Consider the following 24,890-nt stretch of genomic DNA (forward strand, 5'->3'; position numbering starts at 1 on the left):
GTTGGCCATAGTGTATACCATGTTTATTTGTTTACTGTTTATCTTCTCTCTTTTCCTCACCGTTGGGAACTTTGTCTTATTGACTGTCCGGCGCAGAGTAAGAGGCAAAAGGGTGTTTGTTGAATGAATGAATGGAAAATGGTTAAAAAATATGCTCTGGAGTTCGACTGCCTAAGTTCAAATCCCATTTCTACCATTTGTTGGCTCTGTGGCCTTTGGAAACTTACTTAATTTCTTTAAGCCTGTTCCTTCCTTTTTAACATGAGGATAACAATAGTACCATCATCATAGGGTTTTTGGAAAAATTGGGATAATCCATGTTAAACATTAAGCATAGTTCCTGGCACCAGGTAAGCTTAAAAACAAGGGTAAGTGAGTGAGAGAGAGCATTCTAGAAAAGGGAACAGCCCATGCTGTGCCTTGTAAGTATGGGGTATACTTTGAACTAATGGAGACTTTTTAGAAACACAAAAGGCTGCTGATGAATATATTCTTTTTGCTGTGCTTTCCATAATTATCCTAGTTTCACAGAAAACTGCATTTCACTAGGAAATAAATAGAATAATAGTAATAATTTCTGGACCTCTATATCCATTTATTGTAGGAAAATCCAATACTTGGAACTTTCCTGGTGACATACAAGTTATCCTTGTCGGAAGCTCATAAGCAGGCTGTTTTGGGGGAGGGGAGCCAGTGGAAGAAACGGTGTTGATATTTGAGCTAGTCATGCTGACAGACGTTTGTCCCTGTTCAAGATGCAGCTAAAAGTTTCTAGGTAACACAGGGTTTCAGGAAATCTTTTTATGTCAGTTTTACTGCCTCTAAAGCACACCAAAACCTTTGGGATTTTATTTTCATTATTAGTTTCACCAGCCTCTATACCTGTTCTTGAGGGAACCCTCAAGATCAAATATGATGTTTTCTCCCACCTAATGCTCACAGTCTTTCTCTTTTTGCTAAAATTATTTCATACAGTATGTAGCTTTTTAGAAAAATTAAGATTTCTCTCAACTTTTTATTTTAAAACTTTTCAAAACTGCAAAGAAGCTGAAAAAAATAGTGAATCCCTGTACACCCATATTTATGCATTTCTGAATCATTTGAAAGGAGGTTGCAGACATGATAGTTTACTCCTAAATACTTCCATGGTACTGCCTAAGATCTAGGATATTAATACCATTATCTCATTCAAGAAATTTAATACTGATTCAGTATTATGTAATATACAGTTAATTTTCAAATCTCTCTAATTGCCTCAAAAATATAAATGTTAGAGCAGTGGGTCTGTGTGTGAATACAATCAAGGTTTATCTATTGCGTTCAATTTTGCTGTTTCTTGTATCATTCATCATTCATGACATTGATATTTTTGCAGCCTAGGCCACATTCTGAATCTGTCTGATTGTTTCCTCAAGATTAGATTTAGGTTAAACATTTTTTGACAAGAGTACAGTAAAGGTGGTATTGTATACTCCCCATTGCATTACATCAGTAGGCACAAAATGTTAATTTGTTATCAGTAATGTTATATTTAATAATTTGGTTAATGTGATATTTCCCAGCTCTCTCCATTGTAGAGATACTATTTCCCCTTCTTATTAAGAGGTAATTTGGGGGTTAGTACTTTGAGATTGTGTGTTTCCCATCCATCTCTCAGTTGTTTCAGCACTTCTTCGTAACCCTTGCCTGATTCCATTACAACTTCAGGGTTACGAGGTTTTCTAATTTCCATGCCTTTTGCATTTACTAGCGCCTTTTTTTTTTTTTTTTTCCTGTAAAGAAGCACTTTCCCTTTTTCTCTCAGTATCACTGTGGACTCATGGATTATTTTTATATTCAGCGTTATATTCTTTTTCTGTTATTATTCTTACTTATTGGCCAACAGGATCCTGTGTCCATTTGAAATAACCCCATCTGTCTTTAAGCACTTCCTTACTTCCTGGCACAAGATATTCCAGGCTTACATTGTGCTCTTGCGCTCCAAACCCAGAGCCATTTTCCCAAAGAGCCCTGATTCTTTTTAGTGGGGAATGGCACTTAGAAACCACAATCTGAATTCTAGATATACTTTAAAAATAGACCTTTTTAAGTATTTGTATGTGTTCTTAAATGGCTAATCAGTTGATCTTTCCAGCAGTCCCATGTCGTAGGCAGATAAAATACTAAAAACTTCATTTTAAATATGACAGAAGTGAGATTTAGAGACATTAAACTTTCCCAGGGTTATAAGGCTAGTAAGAGCAGGTGCCAGGGCCAAACCCCACGTCTTTTACCTACTAGTTTAATTTTCTTCTTTTTGCCACAGTACATAGTCTCCTAAAAAGCGTGTTTAGATTTTTAACAAAGCTGTGTGGTAGGCTCTTGGTCACTGCCAGCCCCACTACAGAGAGAAAGCTTCCTTTGTGAGATTAAAGGACCAGAGCCTCAGAGAATATTTGCATCCTTCTCACCACTGCTTTTGGGAGCTCCTTTTGTGATGGAGTTTGCTACGGAGGCTTTCAATGGTGCTTGTTAACGCATAAAATATTTGATTTGTGACTTGGAGGGCTCTGCTTGAAAATAGAATACATGGTCATACCTCAACCCTCTGTTTCATGACAGCCCGTAATTGGGTCACTCCTTAGGAACCAAAGAAAGCAGAAAATCCAGGCAGTATATTTTAAAATGCTGTGTTTATGCTGTGATTTGGTATTCATTATGTGAAGTTCTCTTTTCTTACTCCTACTTGTTTTATTTTCATTAAAATTCATTAAATGATTCTTCCCTCAGAACATGTTGACATTTATTCTAAGAAAAAGATTAATGTAAATCTGGTTCAACGTTCATTTTCTTACATACATTATCAAGTTGAATAAATTAAGCAACTATTCCCAGCCTCTCTCCAGACTTGTGTCTATTAAGATGTATTCATTTCTACATTATTTTAGGTTATGTATGTTGTTTTTTTCTTATATGTAAATCATACATATTTAAATAGAAATATAAATACAGTTAACATGCTTATATTTAGACCATTCACTATGGAAAATGACCTAATTTTCTTTTTTTTTTTAAAGGAGATAGTTGCGCTTTGGACAATTTTTTAAATTCTTCCTTCATTTCCCCTCTATTCTAAGAAAGCTCTTTAAGAGTTTTCTGATTACTTTCTTTTTTTACTCAACTTCTCAAAATTGAATACATGACAGTGCAGTGTCTTAAATTCCACTAGAGTAGATCAGCGTTTCTCAACTTTCTTATCAACCCACCATACCCAGGAATCCTTTCAGACATATTTTCCTAATCTTCCCGCACCATGAAATTTTAATACCACAGCTATACTATGTATCTGTTTACATACCATATGTATATCTGTGTTTTATACATAAAAAGAGTAAGATTTTTTTTTCATCCTCCAAAAACCATTTTTTGGCCCCCTTGGGGGGTGATAATGCCTTCAAGGAGAATGTATGGAGTAGATTGAAAAGTGAAGGATAAATCTGATTCGTATTATTATTTTATATTTTGTATTATAATAGCATGTTTTAAAATAAGGTATCTTTATTGAATAACTAGATGTAATCTATAAATTATTTTAATGCTAATACTATTGTGAGCTTTCAGTTACCTGAAGGCTAAAGTCTTGTAGCTGCAAAAATAGTGCTTTTTCACCCATAGAAAGTTTTAATATTTAAAATCCTGATTTTTTCCATCAAGACAGTTAGATAATTGGGACTGTTGGCGATACTGGTGAACTTCATCTTTTCCAGTATTATTTTTCTGTTGAATACCCTGATGTGTAAGCTATTTGCCTAAGTATGTTTTAGCATTTAAGGGGCACATGTGTTTTTCACCTCAAAATTCCCCCTTTCTTCTACCCCAGTTCCAAATAAAGAACTTTTTTGTGTTTTTAAGGAAGTAGAAGGAGAGAAACTGCAGTTAGATTTTTAGTGTTTCCCTTTATAGACTATCTTGTGTGCTTTGTGGTTTTTTTCCAAAGCATTTCTCTACATTTCTGTGCCTTTATTACTGTTTCCCACCCCTGTCTCTCCTCTTTCCTTTGCTTTTTTTACTTCTCCCAATATTCTTTTTCTTCCCTCTCACTTCCTGTCTCTCCTACATGTTGTCTCCTTTCTTTTCATCCAGGATTATGAGAGTAAATTGCAGGCCTTGCAGAAGCAAGTTGAGACTCGATCCCTCACTGCAGAAACAACTGAAGAGGAAGAAGAGGAGGAGGAAGGTGAACTCTAGAGACTAAAACTTTGCTGTGTATACCTTTAGAATCTGCATTATTAAATTAGTCCTTTGTGATCAAACCTGGATTCCTCATAGTTGGCTCTACCATTTATTGATATTTTACCAAGTCAATTTAAAGATTATTTGAAAGATGCTCAATGCTGAGAACACAGGCTCTGTTCTATGAGGTGGGGGTGGTGTTGATAGTATTTCAACTCCAAGGATGAGCACAAGCTCCATCCTTATAAACATCACTATAAATCTCTTGGACAGTTTACTTATACTGCCACAGATTACCATATGTATGAATTTCACATATCTGTTACAGATAAACGTAGAGTTTAATCTTTGTTAAGACCTTCTTCTTTCTGGGTTATGGTCTATGTCAGGGATTTCCCAACTAGGACTTTGGGGTATTTCAGTGTACTTTGAAGCCATCTCTAGCAGATTTCTAATCACATTGTTGTTCAGTCATGCCTGCATGCCTTAAGTTTTCCAGAATTTCTCAGCTGAATAAGGGTTTTCATTGTTAGTTACTGATGCATAATAGAGTATTGAACATTCGTCCTACCTCCACTCATACTCTTAGTCACTTCAAGGTTTTGTGTTAACTTTGAAAGACCTCTTAATTTAGTAAATTCTTTATTTTTAAATACCTAAGTGAAATATGACTCCTTTTCCGTTAGCCTCTTTTCCCCCTTTAGTAGAAAGAAAAAAGTATGAAGTTATACAACATACCAGGAATATTTTCTTTATTATAAGCCACATTAGAAATATATCTTTAAAAAAAAAAGGGAAGCGAAATCTATTTCCTTGATGTATTGTTTTAAATAGTTTTTTTTTTTTTTTTTAGTTTTCCTGAAATGTGTAAACTGCTTTCATAATATCAAAAGAATTTAGTAAGCTTTTAAAAAGAAAACAACAGCAAAAGCAGCTGAATGGAAAAAAATCGGAAAATAATTTGATAGGAGAGAGAAGGTAGAGGAAGAGTGTAGTTTCTGCATAGTTGTGAGATCACCATTAAATGTGCTTCCTTTGCTCTTTCAGTTCCTTGGACACAGCATGAATTTGAGTTGGCCCAGTGGGCCTTCCGGAAATGGAAGTCTCACCAGTTCACTTCATTAAGGGACTTACTCTGGGGCAATGCTGTTTATCTGAAGGAGGCCAGTGCCATCAGTGTGGAATTGAAGAAGAAGGTATGGAGGGTAGTGAGAACACAGACAATCTAGAGGCGAAGCTGAGCCCAATGTGGGTTCATCTTGGACTAACTTGTCCCTTGGGTGAACACAGCTGCGTTACGCTGTGAAACAGATTTATATGTGCCTTTACTTAAAACATGTGCCTGAAACATGTTGTTAGATGCTGTTGAATCGATTCTGACTCATAGTGACCCCATGTGACAGAGTACAACTGCCTCATAGGGTTTTCTAGGCTATAATCTTTACAGGAGCAGATCGGCAGGTCTTTTCCCATGAAGCTGCTAAGTGGGTTCGAAGCACCAACCTTTCAGTTAGCAGCCGAGTGCTGAACTGTTGCACCATCAGGGCTCCTTGCCTGGAACATACCAGAAACTAAACCCATTGCCAATGGGTTGATTCTGACTCATAGTGGCCCTACAGGGCAGAGTAGAACTGCCCTGTAGGGTTTCCAAGGAGCAGCTGGTAGATTCGAACTGCTAACCATTTGGTTAGCAGCTGAGCTCTTAACCACTGCACCACCAGCGCCACACCTGGAACATGGTAGGTACTAATTAAATTTTTTCTTGAATGAAATAAAAAATAGCAGATGTTTTCTTATTTTATAAATGAGGAGACTATTACTGACAAGTGCTAGAGAAACATATCAGTAGAAAAATGCTTGGCTTGGGTTTCTGAAAAACCTCGATTTTCTTTTAGTTTTCTACCTTAAGTTTGTATCTCTAAGCCCTGTGTGCCCTTCTCCCATGAGTCTTACTCCTCTTCTAGATGCTGAGAGACAGTATCGTTTAGTGCACAGGCACATAAGCTCTGCCCCCAAACTGACCAAGTTCCAATCCCGGCTTTATTAGACATGCTGGCCCCAAAACCCCTAAGCCTCTGTTCCTTGATCTACAAAATGGGGGTGATGGCAGCACCTACTACCCTGGGGTTTGATGAACAGTAAAAGAGTTGATACATGTCAGGCACTTAAGATAGTGCCTGCTGGTGGTAGTATGTGCAATCAAGTCAATTCTGACTCTTAGCGACCCTATAGGACAGAGTAGAACTGTCCCATAGGGTTACCCAGGCTGTGATCTTTATGGAAACAGATTGCCTGGTCTTTTCTCCTGCGGAGCCACTTGTGGGTTCGAACCACTGACCTTTCACTTAGTAGTTAAGTGTTTAACCATTGCACCACCAGAGCTCCTTAAAATAGTGCCTAGACATGGTAAAAGGCAATAAATGTTATCTTTCTGTGTAATTATTATCAAGATTTCACACAGAATTTTAGATTCTTCTGGAACAGTCTCTTGAATACTGAGATTGTAGCAGGAGGCAATATTATGTACTAGGTAAGAGCACAGAAAATTCATTATCTTCTCTAGTGCTGTGTATTCCATTTCTTTAAAATGACGATGTCTTCTTTATTGGTAGCTTCTCTACTCTAAATAGATCTCCCCAAGTCATTGTTATTGTTGTTAGTTGCCATTGAGTTGATTCTGACTCACGGTGAGCCCATGTGAGCAGCATTGAACTGCTCCATAGGGTTTTCAAAGCTTTGACTTTTCTGAAGCAGACCACCAGGACTGTCTTCCAAGGCACCACTGGGTGGGTTCGAACCACCAACTTCTCGGTTATTCTCTCGGATTCGAACTGCGGACCCTTTGGTTAGCAGCTGTAGCACTTAACCATTATGCCACCAGGGTTTCCAGTTATTCCCTAGGAAGCTCTATATTCATAACTTTGGTAGCCCTTCTCATTTTGTAATTATTTATTAGCTGCACCCATCCTTGTGTAGACTAAATGAAGGCAGAGAGTATGTCTTTTTTTTTTTTTTTCTTCCTAACTGCTGTACCCATCCTTTAATTATTATTTGTTGGTGAAAATTTAGGGTATAGCAAGAAATAAATGACATGATTTATGCAAGGCGCTTACCATAAAGTAAACAGCCTTAAGGGTAGTTGTTGTAGTCCTCTGAATTTAGAATTGAAAATCTTGACACTTTTCCATCCTCTCTTGTTAGTGAGGAACTAGAGATGCACTCTTGAGTCCATCTTCTGGTTTCTTGGATACGTTCTGTGAAAGTCCTCATTCAGCAAACCAAAATATAATGGTTGAAATTTTAGTCTATGCCATAACATTGTGTTGGGCTGGGAATAAAAGGCTGTAAGTAGCATGGTTTAAAATTAGAATTATTCCCTGTGATTAATATGCAAGTGGCCCTTTTTTTTTTTCTTCACTTAGTCGTATACTATTTGTTGAGTACATACTTTGTGTTTTACTTCTTCCTCACTGAGCACGATTATATCGCCTTATCTCTGAGGCCTTTTTGCTGTAAACAAAAAGACCATTTTTTGATTGGTGGTTTATTTTTTCCATTTAGGTACAGTTTCAGTTTGTTCTGTTGACCGACACACTGTACTCCCCGTTGCCTCCTGAGTTACTTCCCACTGAGGTGGAGAAAACTCTTGAAGATAGACCTTTCCCTCGTACGGTGGTAGCAGTAGAGGTCCAGGATCTGAAGAACGGAGCAACACATTATTGGTCTCTGGAGAAACTCAAGTATGAGAATGTTATTCATGCTTACTAATGAATCGCTCAAATGACTTCCCTCAAACTCTCCTCTTTGAAGACACCGTTGCTTTTCTTTGCTTTCTAAATGTTTGTTTCTGGCCAATGATATTACTATCCATCTATTTTCTTTTAATGTTCCTATTTCATGATACCCATTTCTAAGATCTAGTAATTAGTCATCTTTTCTGACCAGGATCTCGTGATGACCAGTAATAAACAGGAAAGTTACGCTCCAGCTTCCTTTGCATTTAGCGTGATGAGATTTTTTTTTCTGCTATTTCAGTATATTCGAGAGGTCATACACGATTGAACTGCATTTCTCTTTCTATTCAAAAGAGGTTAGGTGGCTATTCTTGACTTTTGGTGACTTGTTTCTACACTCAGACACTTTGAATACTGAGTGTTTTGGTCTCTGCACTTTCTGCCTTCATTCTTCTTTAATAACATTAAATGGTAGGAGCAAGTTTTTTGTTTTTTTAATCTTGCATGGAAGATGCTTCCAAAGCATAATTTTAATGCAGTCTCATATTAATCCATTGCTTTATGTTTATACAGGCAGAGGCTGGATTTGATGCGAGAGATGTATGACAGGGCAGGGGAGATGGCCTCCAATGCCCAAGATGAGAGTGAAACCCCTATGACTGGCAATGATCCATTTTATGATCGGTTCCATTGGTTCAAACTTGTAGGAAGGTATGTGATGATTTTCTCTCTGTTTTCTTTTTAAAATAATGACTAGTGTAATTTTAATTGTTTAAAACCCCAGCAGACATTATAGAAAAAATTTGTTTTAAAAAAAGAGTGTAAAAAACCCCCTCTGTCATCTTAACCACTCGTATACAACCACTGTGTTGTTCAGTTTATTTCCCTTCAGTTCTGTTCAACATGCATATTTGTTTTGAGTATCAAACTTTCAACCAAAGTACTTGACAGTCTTCCTGCCTCTCAGCTCATACATGAAATGTCTTGCAGTTGAACAAGATACATTTACAAAGAAAAAGAAAAGCTGGGTCTGTATTCTGTGCCGTTTAAAACCATAGTATGACTTACCAGACTGCGGTCTGCCTGTGATCTGATTTGTCCTCACTTTTTTTTTAAGCAATTGATCTCACTTTAGTCTTTGCCACAGATGAATTAACTGTACACCTTGGTAGTCCGTTTGAACCTCTTTTGTGTATACATTATTTTCAGTATTTAATGAAGACAAATAGTGCCTATGTGAGTCTTTATTGAATCAAGTTCTTAGAGATTTAGAATTATAAAAGCAGGGAAATATAAAGTTTAGAGCTTAATGATTTCAGAATTTGAATTGTTTTTCAATCACAAAAGCTCTCTGAGAGTTTTTAAATGAATTAGGTAAAAAGGAGGAGCTGAAGTTATATACTTCATTTCTTAGAAATGAAGTATCTCCTCCTTCCTTCTCCCCCTGGTAGTAGAGTAGCTTTTAAAGAAGTGAATTGGCCAAACTTGTCTTACCCAAGCAAGGGGTGTACCTGCTTTGGGATATCATTTCATCCATTTGGTTTTCTGCTCCAGGATGATTTGAGAATTTAAGAAAAGATTTTAAATCCTTGTCGTTTCTCCTTTGTGTCGAGTGGCTCCTTTGAGGCCTGGATGCTGATCTTTTGTGTGGTCTGGAGAATATAAACATTTTGCAGCACAATATTTACTTGAAATATTCTACTTACGTGTTTCCTTTGCTTTTCTTATTCTAAGGATCAGTCCTTGCATAACTTGATCAGCCTGCCCTTGTTTCTTTTCACCTGATCCAGATGATTTATGCTGATTTTATCCTTTTGCTTTTCCACTTGCTTTTATTGTGTTGATTCCTCAGTGGGTTCTGTCCTGTTGGCACCCATAGCTTCTGTTTAACCAACTATTCCTCTCTCCCTGGCTGTGTGACTCGTCATCGTGTTACCTGGTGTCTAGCTCCCCCATTTTCCACGGCTGTGTGAATGAGCGCCTTGCCGACCGCACACCCTCCCCCACTTTTTCCACGGCCGATTCCGACATCACTGAGCTGGCTGACGAGCAGCAAGATGAGGTGGAGGACTTTGACGATGAGGCATTCGTGGATGACACCGGCTCTGACGCAGGGACGGAGGAGGGATCAGACCTCTTCAGTGACGGGCACGACCCGTTTTACGACCGATCCCCCTGGTTCATTTTAGTGGGAAGGTTGGTGAGGTTATTGTGAGAAAGGCGAAAAGGGACCAGCTCTTGCTGTAAAGGCCTCTTTGTGCAATTTTGGGTAATCTTGGTTTAGCCAATTCAGTTTGTGAACACTCAGTCCAATGAGTCACGCTCTATAAATGCTGCTCTGGCTGGAGAGAGACCTCAGTCTACTCAGTACAGCTTGCAGCAACATAGCACAACTTCACTACAGTGGAGGACCCCTTGTGTTAAGTTGTCCAGTAATTTTGTTCTGAGGGAAGAACCTCAAAGGAGAAATTAATTAAATCTTAGAGTAAAGCGTAATGGGTCCAAAGAATGGCATTGTGATCTAGGTGTTTTCTCTTTAGAGGAGTGTGAGTAAGGAAGCATACGGGGTGAAAAAGAGCAGAGCAAGGCTAGGGCTGGGATGAGGATTCATGGCATTAGTAGGAATCAAGAGGACAGAAGTGGAATCAGGATTAGGGTTGGGTTTATTTTTTTGCTTAGTCTACTGATTCCTAAAAAAAATCAGGAAGGTCAGGTTTCACCTTTGACTAAATGGATTCCTTTCTTTGGCCAGTTTCACTGAACCTATCTACAGGTCTTTGGCTTCTGTGAACATACTACCTACAGGCTTTAGAATGATGAATCACAGAAAAGTATCTATTGACACTTTGAACAATGGATATTTGTTTAGCACTACATGAAACTGCTTTGTGTTGAGTTTAGCTCACCAAACTGAAGCATTGTCTCTGGCTCTCAGTTTGTGCATCCATCTGTCAGTGAGCCAGAACTCTCTATGCACATGTTCCTAATGCTGGTGTCTTTGTCTACATCCAGTCTTCATGCCGAAGTAGTTTTAGTTACAAGTTCAACAGTACAGCACTCACTGCGTTAACTGAAAAGTTTGTCCGGGTTCTAAGGTATTACCCTTAATTTTAATGGTATATTAGAACACATGTGGTTGAACTCTTTAAAAATAAGGGAATATGTCAGTGTTAAATGGACAAGCACCAGTTGTCTAAAAATAAAGTGCAGTGAGACTTCTGACCTGGCCGAGGTTTAAGGTTTAAAATTTAGCTCCTAGTGTGGTGTTGGTCACCTGGTTGGAACTTAATAATGTAGGAGATGATCACTTAAATGGAAAGGGAAAGAAGAAAAGCTTCTTGATAGAAAAACAAGCCTCAATTACAATTATGGGTCATAGTATTAGACAGTCTCTGGATTTTACAGTGGCAAAGGGGCTTTTATAATTCAGTTTTTCCCTGAATAAGCATAAAGGGATTATATAGCCATGAGTATTTTTTCTGTTGGCGTATCACCAGGAGTAGATGCTTAGAATCAATTTGCTTGTGGATTTTTTTTAATATTAATTGAGGAAAGTAGTTCTCTGCACACATGTATGGGACAATAATACCTTCTTTATTTTATGACCTCAGCACATTTCCATCCTATTCTTCTGGCCATAATCTGCTTTGTCATGGTGCCAGTTACACAGCTTCTAAAGCTTCTTATTTGTGTCCTACACCGTCACACACTGAGGAGCTGGTAGCTTCATCTTACATAGTATGATGCAGAGAACGTTGACCTCATTGTCAGGAGGAGCCTCGATTCCTAGGCTTTGTTGTAGCATGTCAGAATGTTGTTACTGACTTAGGACAAGCAACTTAAACTGGGGCCTCTTGGCTTCTTAAGTGTAAAATGCAGAGTTACATAGAGGAAAAAAAAGAGCCTTAAAGATTTCTTTCATCTTTCAGATTCTGTTGTCTATACTGGCAAAAAGAACACCCTGGTTTAGGCTTCTATTCAGAAGCGTTTATATTGAGTCAGTTGTACGGAAAACTTAAAATCTCACTTACTGAGGAAATTCACTGGCTCTTAAGATCTATGTACTGTTTTTCTTCTAGTTTAAATTTTCTGGCTGTATTCATTTTGATCATATTAGAGCTAAGTAAGTTTAGGTGTAATGCAATAACTTTGATTTTTAGATAAAATACTTTTGGAGCTCTGGCTCATGAATTGACCTTTTCCATTAGTTCAGGTTCCCAGATTCTGGAACTAACTCTGCCTTGCAAGAAAGAGCTTGGGGGAAGAAGTGAAGTCACAGCACTCAGTAAAGTGAAGGACAGCTCTCCCTTCCGCATTTTTGCCCTTGATACATTTCTCGTGTACAAACAAAATTCCTAATAACAGTGCAACATCACCCGGTTGTGTGGTAGTCATAATGTGTGTAAAAGGAGTAAATTTTTTCCTGCCTTTTTGATTCACAGGATTGGATTTCCCCTATTGGCACATAACTGCGAATCTAATTCACTTGTAAAATTTCCCAGTTTCTTGTGAAATTCGATTTGTACGTTCTGGTTTTGGGCCTTGGCTGCCTCTGGTGAATCTTTTTATGAAAAATAAAAGAGCTTGTCCCTTTAGCTATTCTCTTATGGCATGCTGGGATGTTCTGAACCATCCATCATAATTTGGGAAGAAATGTTAACTTTAATCTACTCTTATGGGTTAAAACGGGCAAAAAAAAAGGTTATTTTGTGACCTCTATAAGCACCTGATGAACTGACACTTTCTGTAACTATCACCATAATTATGCTGATTTTTCTTCTCTTTATGTTGATAAAATTTGTTTCCCTTTTTGATGTAACTTCACAGACTTAGGCCTTTCTGCTAATACATCTTTTGCATTTTCTCTTCTCATCCCTGTTCTCCTTCAGTCTGCTAGGCCAAGACATGAGGACTCTCAGGAGTCTTCCAGTTTAAAAAGCTTTGGAAGGATATCTTTATACAGCATGGGTTGGGGCTACGGACTATATTCTGATAATAAGACTAGCAACTGCCTCGTGATTGTGCAATTGTGTAGTCACAGTGCTAGTCAGTGGGCCCTGCTGCTACCATAGGATTGCAGAATTCTCTTTTCTAAAAAGAGAAATCTACAAGAATACACTGTGTCAGATTCTGTACTTTCACATTTGGATTTGCCATTGCCATCAGCAGAAAGGAGATTCTCGTCTATAATGTGTGCTTAAACAGCACTTTATTATAATGTGTATGTGTGAATCATGATGCTCAGTACCTTTAAGTAGCAAACATTCTTAAAAAAACAATGGTTACTGTTTTTGAAGAGCTATTTTTAAGGTAACATATTAAGTGTACTTAGGAATCGAAGCAAGTTCCATATAGTTAATATTCATCACAAGTGTCGTTTTGAAAAATGTAGTGCAAGGTTGGATGGCTTTGATTCTGGGCCTCTGGTGTAACCCGTTTTTCTGGAAAATCTTCCTTGTCTTCCTAAAGACAGAGGACAAATCATTTTCCTGTTTCCTTATGGATGTGTGTGTTCAGTCACTCACCAGATACCTTCTGAGTATATCTACCATACGCCAAGCCTTCTGTAGACAGTGGCAAGCAAAACCAGACACTGTTTCTCTCCTTAAACTTACATACAGATATAAATTAAATAATCGCACAAGTAAATGTAAATTATAGCAATGATGAGAGAGTCACGTGTATTGCTGGGAACATACAACACTGGTATTTGAAATGAGAGCTGAAGATGTGGGCAGTAGAGTGCAAGAAGAACTCTAGGCTGGGACAAGCATGTGCGGTGGCTTTGTAGTCACCAAGGTACTGAAAATGGCAAGTCTGGCTGGAGTGTCCTAAGAGATGTGGGAGTCTTTGTGTGTATCAACTTTGGAAGTGAAATTATCTGTTTGGTACCTTATGCCAAATTCTTAGTCTTTTAACCTCTGTGACAGAAATCGACGTTTGATATTTGATAGTCTTCTTTGTAATCCTTTTTAGAAGGTGCTTTATTTCCTTATTTTTGTACCACAAAGTTTTAACCCTCCGTTTCTTAGCATTGCCCACCCTTTGGAGCAGACTGAAAGGGAAGTAGACATCATTTTTTCTGCTTTAATGTTCACTTGCTGTTTTTTTTTTTTGTACTTTTCATTCATATTTCATTTATGCTTTTAAAGTTTTATTAACATCTGTTTTTTTCTGCGATGTGTTTTGCCTATTTTCAGAATTGTTTTCATTACTTGGAGTTAAAATCCCAAATACAGATTTCAGAGCAGGAAAAGCAACAGACAGGCATGTGTGTCACGTTAAGTTACGTGTGAGTTCTTGATGCCAGTGTTTGTTCTTTGTCTTTTGTCTTGTGTTCAAAGATCAGCATATACCAAGTGGGGAGACAGGAGTAACAGTGGGAACTAGATCCCATTTCCCATCTACTGATTATAATGAACAGTCTTAAGCTTTGCAGTCACCAGTTTTTATTGTTTTTTTTTTTTTAAATCAATAGCTACAAAATAGAGAAGGAAAAACGTGCAAATGTGATAGGAAGGACACTGATAGTTCATTTGAAATATAAAATGTTAGATCTGTAACTTATGTTTTAGTTTTGTATTTCTGAACTAGGTTTGGGCCTCTAGGGGCAAAAGCAAACCCTTTAGAGAACAGCTCTCTTTTCCCTTAGCATTTATCTGCATGCTGTTTCAGTCTCCTCTAAACTCGCTACTCGGCAATTTCTGGCTGCTTAGCCCCTCTGCCCATATGTGTCTGTTTTCCTTACCATGTCAGTCACCCTGCCTGAAGCTAATAGTCATTTCTTAGAGTAAAAATAAAGACTCATAATGCTGTGGCATGTAATCTGTTTTAGAGTTGTTAACTGTATTCCAGTTATAGTTCCCTGTATTTTTTGTCTCGTGACTTCTGTTTTATCTGTTGGGGAAAAAACAAAACAAATCAGAACCTCTTTATAATTCCTTACCTTAAATGGTTAAGTTCTTTAGTAGATTCCCTTTCTCCCTTCCCTCCCCTCCACCAGCAGTCTTTTTAAAGCAGTATCTTGAAAGTCTACTTCCAATTGTTACTCTTCTACCTAAAGTAGTAATTTTTATAGAGAGTAATTTGGTGTAAGTTGGTCTTTGTCAACTGCTTTGTCAGGCATTGGCATTTGTTTACGTATTATCTGTCCTGAAGAAGTAAGTTGAGGCAACCTGAGAGTGCAGAACAGAGAGGATATCTTAAGACAAAGCCCAGGAGCCAGCCCACAGTTTCATGAAGATATTCTCAGTGAACCTGAAAGCCAGCTTCTCTATGTAGGATGCTCTGATGTTTGTCTCCCGGATTCTATCTCCAGGGCATTTGTTTACCTGAGCAATCTGCTGTATCCAGTGCCCCTGATCCACAGGGTGGCCATTGTCAGTGAGAAGGGTGAAGTGCGGGGATTTCTGCGTGTGGCTGTACAGGCCATTGCAGGTAGGTGACCCTCTTCAGAAACCAGAGCTGTGGATCCTTTGCCTAGAGACAAAGCAGGCCAGTTCTGAATGAGCTTCACTCATTACAGGTACAAACTGTGGGGGGTTTTGTATCTTGGAAAAAGCTTTTATTGCGTCCTTTCCAGCTGTTATTCCCAGGTATCATAAATAGACTGTAGTCCAGGCTACTGCTCTTTTGGAATACTAGGATAGAGGGATTTTCTTTAACACAAAGCAAGAACAACCCCTGTATCAATTTTGTAAAAGTCACTTGCATTTTGTGTAATGACTCTTAACAGCTTTAGAAGTAACAAAGGATTTTCAGGGCGTTTTCTTGCCTAATTTCTGACAAGGTACTTCGAGTAGACATTTTTATTCTTCGACTGCTATTTTGTAACACGTGATCAAGGTACTGATATTTGGTAAGGGTCTAACCTCTAAAATCTACAAGATACTGTAACACCTCGACAACAAAAAAGACAAATAATCCAGTTAAAAAATGGGCAAAGGATATGAACAGACACTTCACCAAAGAAGACATCGAGGTGGCTAACAGACATCTGAGGAAATGCTCACGATCATTAGCTGTTAGAGAAATGCACATCAAAATTACAGTGAGATACCATCTCATCCCAACACGGCTGGCACTAATCCAAAAAACACAAAATAACAAATGTTGGAGAGGTTGTGGGGAGATTGGAACTCTTATGCACTGCTGGTGGGAATGTAAAATGGTACAACCACTTTGGAAAACGATTTGTTGCTTCCTGAAAAACCAGAAATAGAACTACCGTAAGATCCAGCAACCCCACTCCTAGGAACATACCTGAGAGAAATAAGAGCCATCACACGAATAGACATATACACACCTGTGTTCATTGCAGCATTATTCACAATAGCAAAAAGATGGAAACAACCCAAATGCCCATCAACAGATGAACGGAAAAAAAATTGTTACGTACACACAATGGAATACTAGGCAAAGATAAAGAACAATGATGAACCCTCGAAACATCTCACAACATAGATGAATCCGGAGGGCATTGTGCTGAGTGCAATTAGTTACAAAAAGGACAAATATTATATGAGACCACTATTGTAAGAACTCAAGAAAAGGGTTAAACACAGAAAAAAACATTCTTTGATGGTTATGAGGGTGGGGAGGGGAGGGAAGGGAAAGGGAAATCACTAGAGAGAAGTAGGGATCAGCTTTAGTGAAAGGAAGGACAGCACGTAATACGGAGGAAGTCAGCACAGCTGAACTAAAGCAAAAGCCAAGACGTTTCCTGGATACATCCAAATACTTTGAAGGGCACAGTAGCTGGGGCTGGGGTCTGGGGACCATAGTTTCGAGAGATATCTAAGTCAATTAGCATAACAAAGTTTATTAAGAGAATGTTCTACATCCCACTTTGGTGAGTGGAGTCTGGGGTCCTAAAAGCTTCTAAGTGGCCATCTAAGATACATCAGTTAGTCCCATCCTACTTGGAGCAAAGGAGAACGAAGAGAACAAAGACACAAGGAAAATATTAGCCCAAAGGACTAACCAAAACTAAATCCGTTGCCGGCGAGTCGATTCCAACTTACAGCAACCCTACAGGACAGAGTAGAACTGCACCATAGGGTTCAGAGAACTAAAGGACCACATAAACCAGCCTGAGACCAGAAGAACTAGATGGTGCCCGGTTACCAATGACCACCCTGACAGGGAACACAACAGAGTGTCCCAGTCAGAGCAGGAGAAAAATGTAGAACAGAGTTCAAATTCAGGTAAAAAGATCAGATTTAGCAGTCTGACAAAGACTGGAGAAAACTCCGAAACTATGTCCCTTGGACACAGTGTTCACGCAGAACTGAAACCATTCCCAAAGCCTGGTCTTCAAAGATTAGACAGGACTATATATGTGAGGGACACGCTTCTTAGTTGAGTCAGATATACAAGACCAAATGGGCAGCTCACGTTCAAAAGCAGGGTGAGAAGGTGGGAAGGGACAGTAACCGGTCGAATGGATGCAGGGAACCTGGGGTGGAAAGGGGGAGTGTGGGATTGCAGCCAATGTCACAAAACAATACGTGTATAAGTTTTTGTATGAGAAATTAACTTGAGCTGTAAACTGTCACCTAAGGCACAATTAAAGGCAGAACGTTCTTAGTACTGTGGAAGAAGTGAAGACCTGCACGCTAAATTTAGCAATGGTTTGAGATTGGGACAACCTCAGAAACAAAACTGATTCTTTACTAACCAGTCTTATTTGAGCAAAGGAGGTTGGTAAATGTAAATGAGCTGGAAGCAGCATCATGTAATTTTACTACATAGGTCCATTCTTTCTTTCTTATGCAGAAGATCTTGTTCTCTAGTGTCTCATCTCATTTTTAAAGTTCTCAAACAGTACAGTTCCAACATTTTGCTGTTTATTTTATAATACAGTAACAGTTATTCCCGTTCTCCCCGTATATAGTCTCATTCAGTCCTTATATTTTTTCTATTTAGCGGATGAAGAAGCTCCTGATTATGGCTCTGGAATTCGACAGTCAGGAACAGCTAAGATATCTTTTGATAACGAGTACTTTAATCAGGTGAGACACCTTCCAGGAAAAAGAAGAACCTTGTGGAAGAATAAAGTAGGTGGGCTTATTAGGAGAATTGTCACTATTGGAGACCAATTCCTGTACTTAGAACTAAGAAATAATGTGGTGGTAAACCACAGTCAGAGTTGTGTATTAGAATATGGGACATCGTTAACAATTACAAAGATAAAGACTTGTCATTATAAAAGATGAAGACCAACATTTGTGTTTTATTGTATCACTTTTTCTCAGACAACTTTTAATCCACATGATCTTCCAGTCACTATTATTTGTTGGGCAAATAAACAGAAGTGGGGAAAATGTTGTTACACTACTTTATCATATGTCTGCCCCTGCCTTGTTTTCAGAGTGATTTTTCTTCAGTTGCAATGACTCGTTCTGGTCTTTCCTTGGAGGAGCTGAGAATTGTGGAAGGACAAGGTCAGAGTTCTGACGTCATCACTCCCCCAGAAGAAATCAATCGAATGAATGACTTGGGTACGTAGACAGAATGTACCTTGAGTGTGGACATTTTCACAGAGGGGAAAACATGGACCCTTGCGAAAGGAAAAGTAGTCACTTTCATCAGCTAGTCATGGAAAGAATGCCCAACTTCCTTCTCTTTGCAAGGTAGTATGTACATTATCGAACCATATGTGTGTTCATTTGACCCTCTTTAGATTTGAAGTCAAGCACTTTGCTGGATGGTAAGATGGTCATGGAAGGGTTTTCTGAAGAGATTGGCAATCACCTGAAACTGGGCAGTGCCTTCACTTTCCGTGTAACGGTGTTGCAGGCCAGTGGAATCCTCCCAGAGTATGCAGACATCTTTTGCCAGTTCAAGTAAGCCGTCCCTTTGCTCTGTCTACCTACCTGTTAACCTAGATGACGTACGTTCAGGTCCTTTGTGTGGTATATGGTGCTTGACAGTTGTGAGATATTAGCACTCCCGAGAGGTAAAAGCCTACCAGCTTCTGAAGTAAAATACTTTTTTCATTCAAGTTTGGAACAAGAAGAGGAAGCCTATGACAGAATGAAACAGGGCTTATTTAATGTGGGAGAGGAGCGCGTCCCACATTCTGCCAGAGGGGTTCCCGTGTGGACTGTCCTCCTATGTCAGAATGGGACCTGATCCCAAGAAGGCTATTAATCTATTCAGAGCTCTTCATGCTGAAATGTCTTATTCGTGGCACCTTTGGAATGCTAGTGTTTTAAGTGGCTGTGAAGTCAGTTGCTACTTACAGCGACCCCATGTGTGTCAGAGTAGAACCACTCTCCATAGGGTTTTTAAGACTGTGACCTTTTGGAAGCACATCACCAGGCCTGTCTTCTGAGACACCTCGGGAAAATACTTTTTTGAGAATCTTTAATTTTATTGCCTCTAAAGATCAATATATTCTTTCATTACCTGGAAAGGAAGGCAGTACAAGAGAATGAAGTCTGACCTATCCCATACCTAAAGCCCAGTTTGCCACTTGTGCCACCAAAATGTACCCTGGACTCCCTAGGGGTCCTAATGCAGTTTATAAAGCATTGTTTTTATTTAAAGGTTTTAACCAAGTCCTGAATTAAATGTGATTACTATACAATAAGTCACTAATTTTCTGTAACTTGTAAGTATTGTTGAAATATTACCCATCCAGTATTGATTTCAACCATTTAAGGTGTTTTGACTATCAGCTCCAAAGTAAGGGTAGGGTGGAATTGGCTAGATGAGTCATTTTTTTAGAATACTCTTTTTCTAATCTGGCAACTGATATATTTTATGGGAAAGACCTGTTCGGTAACTGATATCAGAAGTGATAATAATGGTATGTCGGCCTTTCTCCTAAAATCTAAAAAAGAGGGCAGCACCTCCAGCTGGAGGAAGGGTCAAGATGTGTGAGACCTAAAGCCTTGGGTTTTTATAAACTATAAACTCTGTACAGGGAAGATACAGCTGTAGAGCAGTGTGACTGATTTTACATGTCCCCCGTGAAATCACTATATTTGTACCTCCTACTTTTTTTTTTTTTTTTTTTACAGTGGCAGAGTTTAGTAGAGTGTAGATCAGAGGTCGACAAATGCCCATGGGTGCCTCTGGCAGGTAGAGTGTATTGTTGGGGGGTGGGTAAGATGAGGGGAAGGAGAGAGAGAAGGAGGAGAAAGAAGCTAGGGAAGGGACACGTGGTACAGAGCGCCAGAGGGCCTGCCGAGTGGCATCAGTGGTGCGCAGTGCCTGGGAAGAGTACACCCCCTGTGCTTCCATTCAGTGAGTTCGTTTGGAAGGCAAGGAGGCCATAACCTTGATTCCTTACCTCCCTCTCCAGAGTTTCTTTTTCCTTTTTCCTTTGGTGGTGGGGAGGGGGGTGTCCTTCTGATGAATATTTCTATCTGGGGGTAAATCTTTGTGTTGGGTATTCTTTAATTTCCTACTTATTTTTATCTAAAACTAACAAAATCTCACTATCCGTGAGAATAAATAAACATAGCTCATTGACACAAAAAACATTTCTATAGTATCTTCTGTGTGTCAAGCCCTGTGCCAGAGGACAGGCATGTAACGATAATAGTACAAATAATAAACTCATTGCTGTTGGAGAAATGCGTTCTTAGTGCTGTAGGAACACCACTCATTTTAGAAACAAAACCTAAAATGTGGAGTGATACACAAAATGTTCTTGACCAAAAAAAAAGCAAACCCACTGCCGTTGAGTCGAAGCTGACTCATAGTGACCCTACAGGACAGAGTAGAACTGCCCCATAGGGTTTCCAAGGCTGTAAATCTTTATGGAAGCAGACTGCCACATCTTTCATCCACAGAGTGGCTGGTAGGTTTGAGCTGCCAACGTCTTGGTTGGTAACCAAGCACTTTAACCACTGCATCACCAGTGCTGGATATATAAAAACACTTAGCTCAATTAAAGAATCTGCGTAAGTAGGATGCTTCTGTCCATAGGATCCATATTGGACTCTTAAAACAGAGACCTTGTAAAGATCAGCCAAAGATTAGAAAGGCCCGTAAAACAAACCCAGTACCCAGTGCCGTCAGTCGATTCCGACTCATAGCGACCCATAAAACAACATGAATCTAAGTGGGCACACCAGCCAAGGGGCAAGGATGAGAAGGCAAGAGGGGACAGGGAAGCTGGTAGTGGGGAACCCCAGATCGAGAAGGGGAGAGTGTTGATATGTTGTGGGGTCGGCAACCAGTGTCACAAAACAATATGTGTATTAACTGTTTAATGAGAAATTAATTTGCTCTGTAAGCCTTCATTTAAAGTATAATAAAAAGAAAGATCATGATGAAACTGTTTAATGCATAATTCACATGTTTTTTTTTTTATTAAGCTTTTTACATCGTCATGACGAAGCGTTTTCCACCGAACCCCTCAAAAACAATGGCAGAGGAAGTCCTCTGGGGTTTTATCATGTGCAGAATGTAAGTGACACACACATTTTCTGCCAAATGCATTGAGGGTTTTACGAGGCCTTGTGGTACCGTGAAGTGGCTGGTGTGAGGAAGCGCAGGCTTGTGTGGACTCCTTTCAGAAGATAATCTGAGGGGTGCAGCTCTGCTCAGGGGCTGAGTGGAGAGAATAGACAATAGAGGGCGTGGCCAGAGCAGTGAGGTAATCCCCAGTGGACAGCAGCCGGCTGCCTTTATCTGAACTACAATGGGCCCAGTGAGTAGTGTGGGGTTGGTCAGCCTGTAGAATCTTCCATCAGTTTGAATGTAGTGAGTTGTTTTTAATGTTTCCACCCTAGAAAAATTAGCATGTTTAATATAAGAGTTTTGTTAAAGTTAACATGTTGCCCTTTAAACCCTAAAATACTAACATTGTTCAACTGCAAATAATGTAGGAAAAACGTAGAAAATACTTTTTGTAGTTAAATTAAAATTCAGAATTCTGTTTTCCTTGCAGCTTGTACTATAATCTGTTAATACCCTTTTCAATTCTCTCATACATGGAGTAAGAAAACAGAACTCCCATCTCTCACTGGGAATTTCACTCCAAGACTATTCAAAAGTCATCATCATCACAATAGCTAGCATTCACTCAAAGATTACTTTCCCAGTCACTGTTCTGTGTGCTTTTGCTGTGTCTTAACTCATTTAATCCTCACTATTACATCATCTACTATAATAATCCCCATTTTACAGCTGAGATAACTTAGGCACCAGGCAGTCTAAAGTAACTCACCAAGGTTACAAAGCTAAGGAGTGACAGAGATGGGATTTGAACCCAGTGAAATCTCTAGTGTCCAGGATCTTCTCCACTACATGAACCTATCTTTCATTTTCTTGTCAACCATATCCAGTCTATAAAGAGAGAAAAGGACAACTCCAACAATGGGACAAGCAGACACAAAATGCAGTATTTTCTTATTTATGTTTATAAATATGTGCATGTGTATATCTGATAAATATTGATTGACAAGGACTGTATATCTCATAAATATTGATTGACAGGGACTGTATATCTCATAAATATTGATTGACAAGGGAACGCACAGCTGAATCACAGGTAGTTATGCCCTGAGGAGCTTAGAATTCTGAGAGGGGAAACAAAATGCATACATAAATACCGGATTTAAAGGCATTAGAAAGGTATTGATAAAATGGAGCGAGAATAGACAGAAGGGAAAGTTATGCCTTTAATGGAAAGATACTTTACTTTTTTTATTGGGGAGGAATGGTTGGTTGGAGAAAGGATGGGGGGAAACTTCTTAAAGGATGTAGTCGGACTTGGCAGTGTACCTGGCACATTGTCCGCAGGTAATAGGTGCTTTTCTTCCTACTTGTAGCTGTTTGAGCTGGGCCTTGAAGTATAGTAATGACTTGGATGTGTAGCGGTTGGGGAAGGGCCCTCCAGGCAGGCTGCGGCCCGGGCCAGTCCTCAGGCACACCAGAGAGAGAGCAGGTGCGCACCCAGACAAGAGCTGGTGGAAGGGGCAGAGGTGCATGCAGTTGAACCCAGTTAGTGTGTGACCTGAGGTCATCGGGGAAAGTTGTAGAGGGTTTTGAATGTTGAAACTTGGTAAAGTTCCTTTAGGATGAAAACCAGAGAGGAGCCCCCAACTTTTGGCGTGGGAGGCCTGTGTAGTAAACACTGAGCACATACTGGGCACTCAAAAGTGCCAAAGTTTCCGAATGCAACAGAATATGTATTTCCTTATAATAAATGTTTCCCCTAATCTTGCTTGGCTTTATTCCTTAATAGATTGCAGTGGAGGTCACAGAATCGTTTGTTGAGTACATCAAAAGCAAGCCCATCGTCTTTGAGGTCTTTGGGCATTATCAGCAGCATCCCCTTCACCTGCAGGGACAGGAGCTTAACAGGTTTGGACCAAATGAGCAAAGATTTCTGTTGTTGTGATGTTTTTGTTTTTTTAGTTCTTCATTTTCTGGAAAGGAAGAACTCTTTTGAGGGATTAAGATAACTAATAATTTTATACATTATGTTTCAGCTTTAGAAACTTCACCACCTTTTTTCTAGCTACCTAATCACCGATTTTAGGTAGAGCAAATTGACTTTTGCCCAGGTGACCTTGAATACCATCTTTTTGTAGGAGACTTTGAATCAGGTAGAAAGTTGAGATAATAGGGAGCTTTCATGAAAATTGTGTGCACTTGTTCCTAATGACTCAGAACCTGATGAAGCGTAAGCTCTAAGTAGCGTCATCCAAATCAGTGAGGAGGTCAGTGGCTGGGACTGTGATGATGGCAGAGTGTCAGTGTTCACAGAAAAATTTTCTATTAGTTAGCTAAGATTTAGAAGAAGATTTAGATTAAAATGTCCTAGCCTTTTAAGGCTAAGGGGGGTTATGTGGGATTATGTCTGGTGCCTGGAATTATGCCACAGTTGAACATGCAAAAGATTTGTTTCTAAAGGGACGTTAATATGCCATTAATGTCAACACCAGGCTATCGTTTCCGTCTCTGTCTTCCTTTCTTTGCAGTCCACCTCAGCCATCTCGAAGGTTCTTCCCTCCACCCATGCCACTCTCCAAACCAGGTGAGCAGGAGCTGTACTAATTGTCTGCATCATGTTCTCTGTGTGACTGTATCTCTTATTCTGAATAACTTTGCAGGTGAAAGTCAGGTTCAAATTCCTGCTCCTCTTCTGCATATTCTTAGCAGCTCTGACTAGAATTCTTGGTACCTGATTTAGGCTTAGAAGAAATGATAGGGTCCTATCGCTGCCAACCCTCTGGTCTTTATTTGCTTCTTTAACCTGTGGCAGATTTTGGTATCTCCCTGTACTTGAATCTTTCTGTAACTCCCCCGTAACTCGGGAGACTGAGCATTTCTTTGCATTTAATATTTACTCTGCATGTTCAGTTATCTTGTGTTGATTTTTCTTTCTGTTTATTTTCATCCTTTTTCCTCATTGCCCACGTGCCTAATTCCCACCCACCTTGTGCTCATCCTCCATCCTTTTTACTCCTATTCGCCATCCTGTCTTCAGACCATGAGAGAAAGATTGAGCTGATTCGGTTTCTCATGTCTGGCTATGTGACTGTGCATGTGCTGGACACGTTTTCTGAGCACGCCAACAAGCTTGCATCCTCCGCTGTTGCCACCTTCCGGGATGGGGCTGACCCGTTGCCGCCTTTTCTCTTTCTGCCAATTCCCAGCTGCCAGAGCGAGAGGGTACCCAGACGAGATGGTTAGTAGCTAAATCAGCTCTGCCTTAGATGTAGACATCCTCAGGTGCTTGTCCTAAAGCCTGGCTCTCGGGGTGTGAGACCTCCTGGAGTTCAGCACATCAAGATCATATCACATTTCCTTCAGAGAGATCTTAGGAAGCACCTTCTCTACTTGTGCATCTTTTCACATCACCTAGGGGGCAGGGGCATTATTCTTTTGGATTCTTTGTGATAGTATTTGTAATTTTAGAGATTTTTACTAATAGATTTTTTTCTAATACTTCTTGCGTTTGCGTTTTGGCTCTTA

The 24,890-nt window shown here is 39.4% G+C and overlaps 1 protein-coding gene across 4 annotated transcripts in view; it reads left to right on the forward strand.

Annotated features, from left to right (window-relative positions):
* The window catches only part of LOC100662395 (6-phosphogluconate dehydrogenase, decarboxylating), a 216,956-nt gene that overhangs the window by 102,869 nt on the left and 89,197 nt on the right, over nt 1-24,890 (forward strand). For all 4 annotated transcript variants that reach the window (XM_064281262.1, XM_064281260.1, XM_064281265.1 and 1 more), the window contains exons 21-31: nt 4,123-4,216; nt 5,260-5,408; nt 7,774-7,952; nt 8,520-8,657; nt 15,265-15,383; nt 17,874-17,959; nt 18,319-18,448; nt 18,631-18,793; nt 21,281-21,371; nt 23,155-23,273; nt 23,894-23,949. In XM_064281262.1, coding sequence (XP_064137332.1) covers nt 4,123-4,216; nt 5,260-5,408; nt 7,774-7,952; nt 8,520-8,657; nt 15,265-15,383; nt 17,874-17,959; nt 18,319-18,448; nt 18,631-18,793; nt 21,281-21,371; nt 23,155-23,273; nt 23,894-23,949 — 1,324 coding nt within the window. The remainder of the gene's footprint in view (nt 1-4,122; nt 4,217-5,259; nt 5,409-7,773; nt 7,953-8,519; nt 8,658-15,264; nt 15,384-17,873; nt 17,960-18,318; nt 18,449-18,630; nt 18,794-21,280; nt 21,372-23,154; nt 23,274-23,893; nt 23,950-24,890) is intronic.

Source organism: Loxodonta africana, chromosome 3, assembly GCF_030014295.1.
Source record: "Loxodonta africana isolate mLoxAfr1 chromosome 3, mLoxAfr1.hap2, whole genome shotgun sequence".
NCBI classification, from domain to species: domain Eukaryota; kingdom Metazoa; phylum Chordata; class Mammalia; order Proboscidea; family Elephantidae; genus Loxodonta; species Loxodonta africana.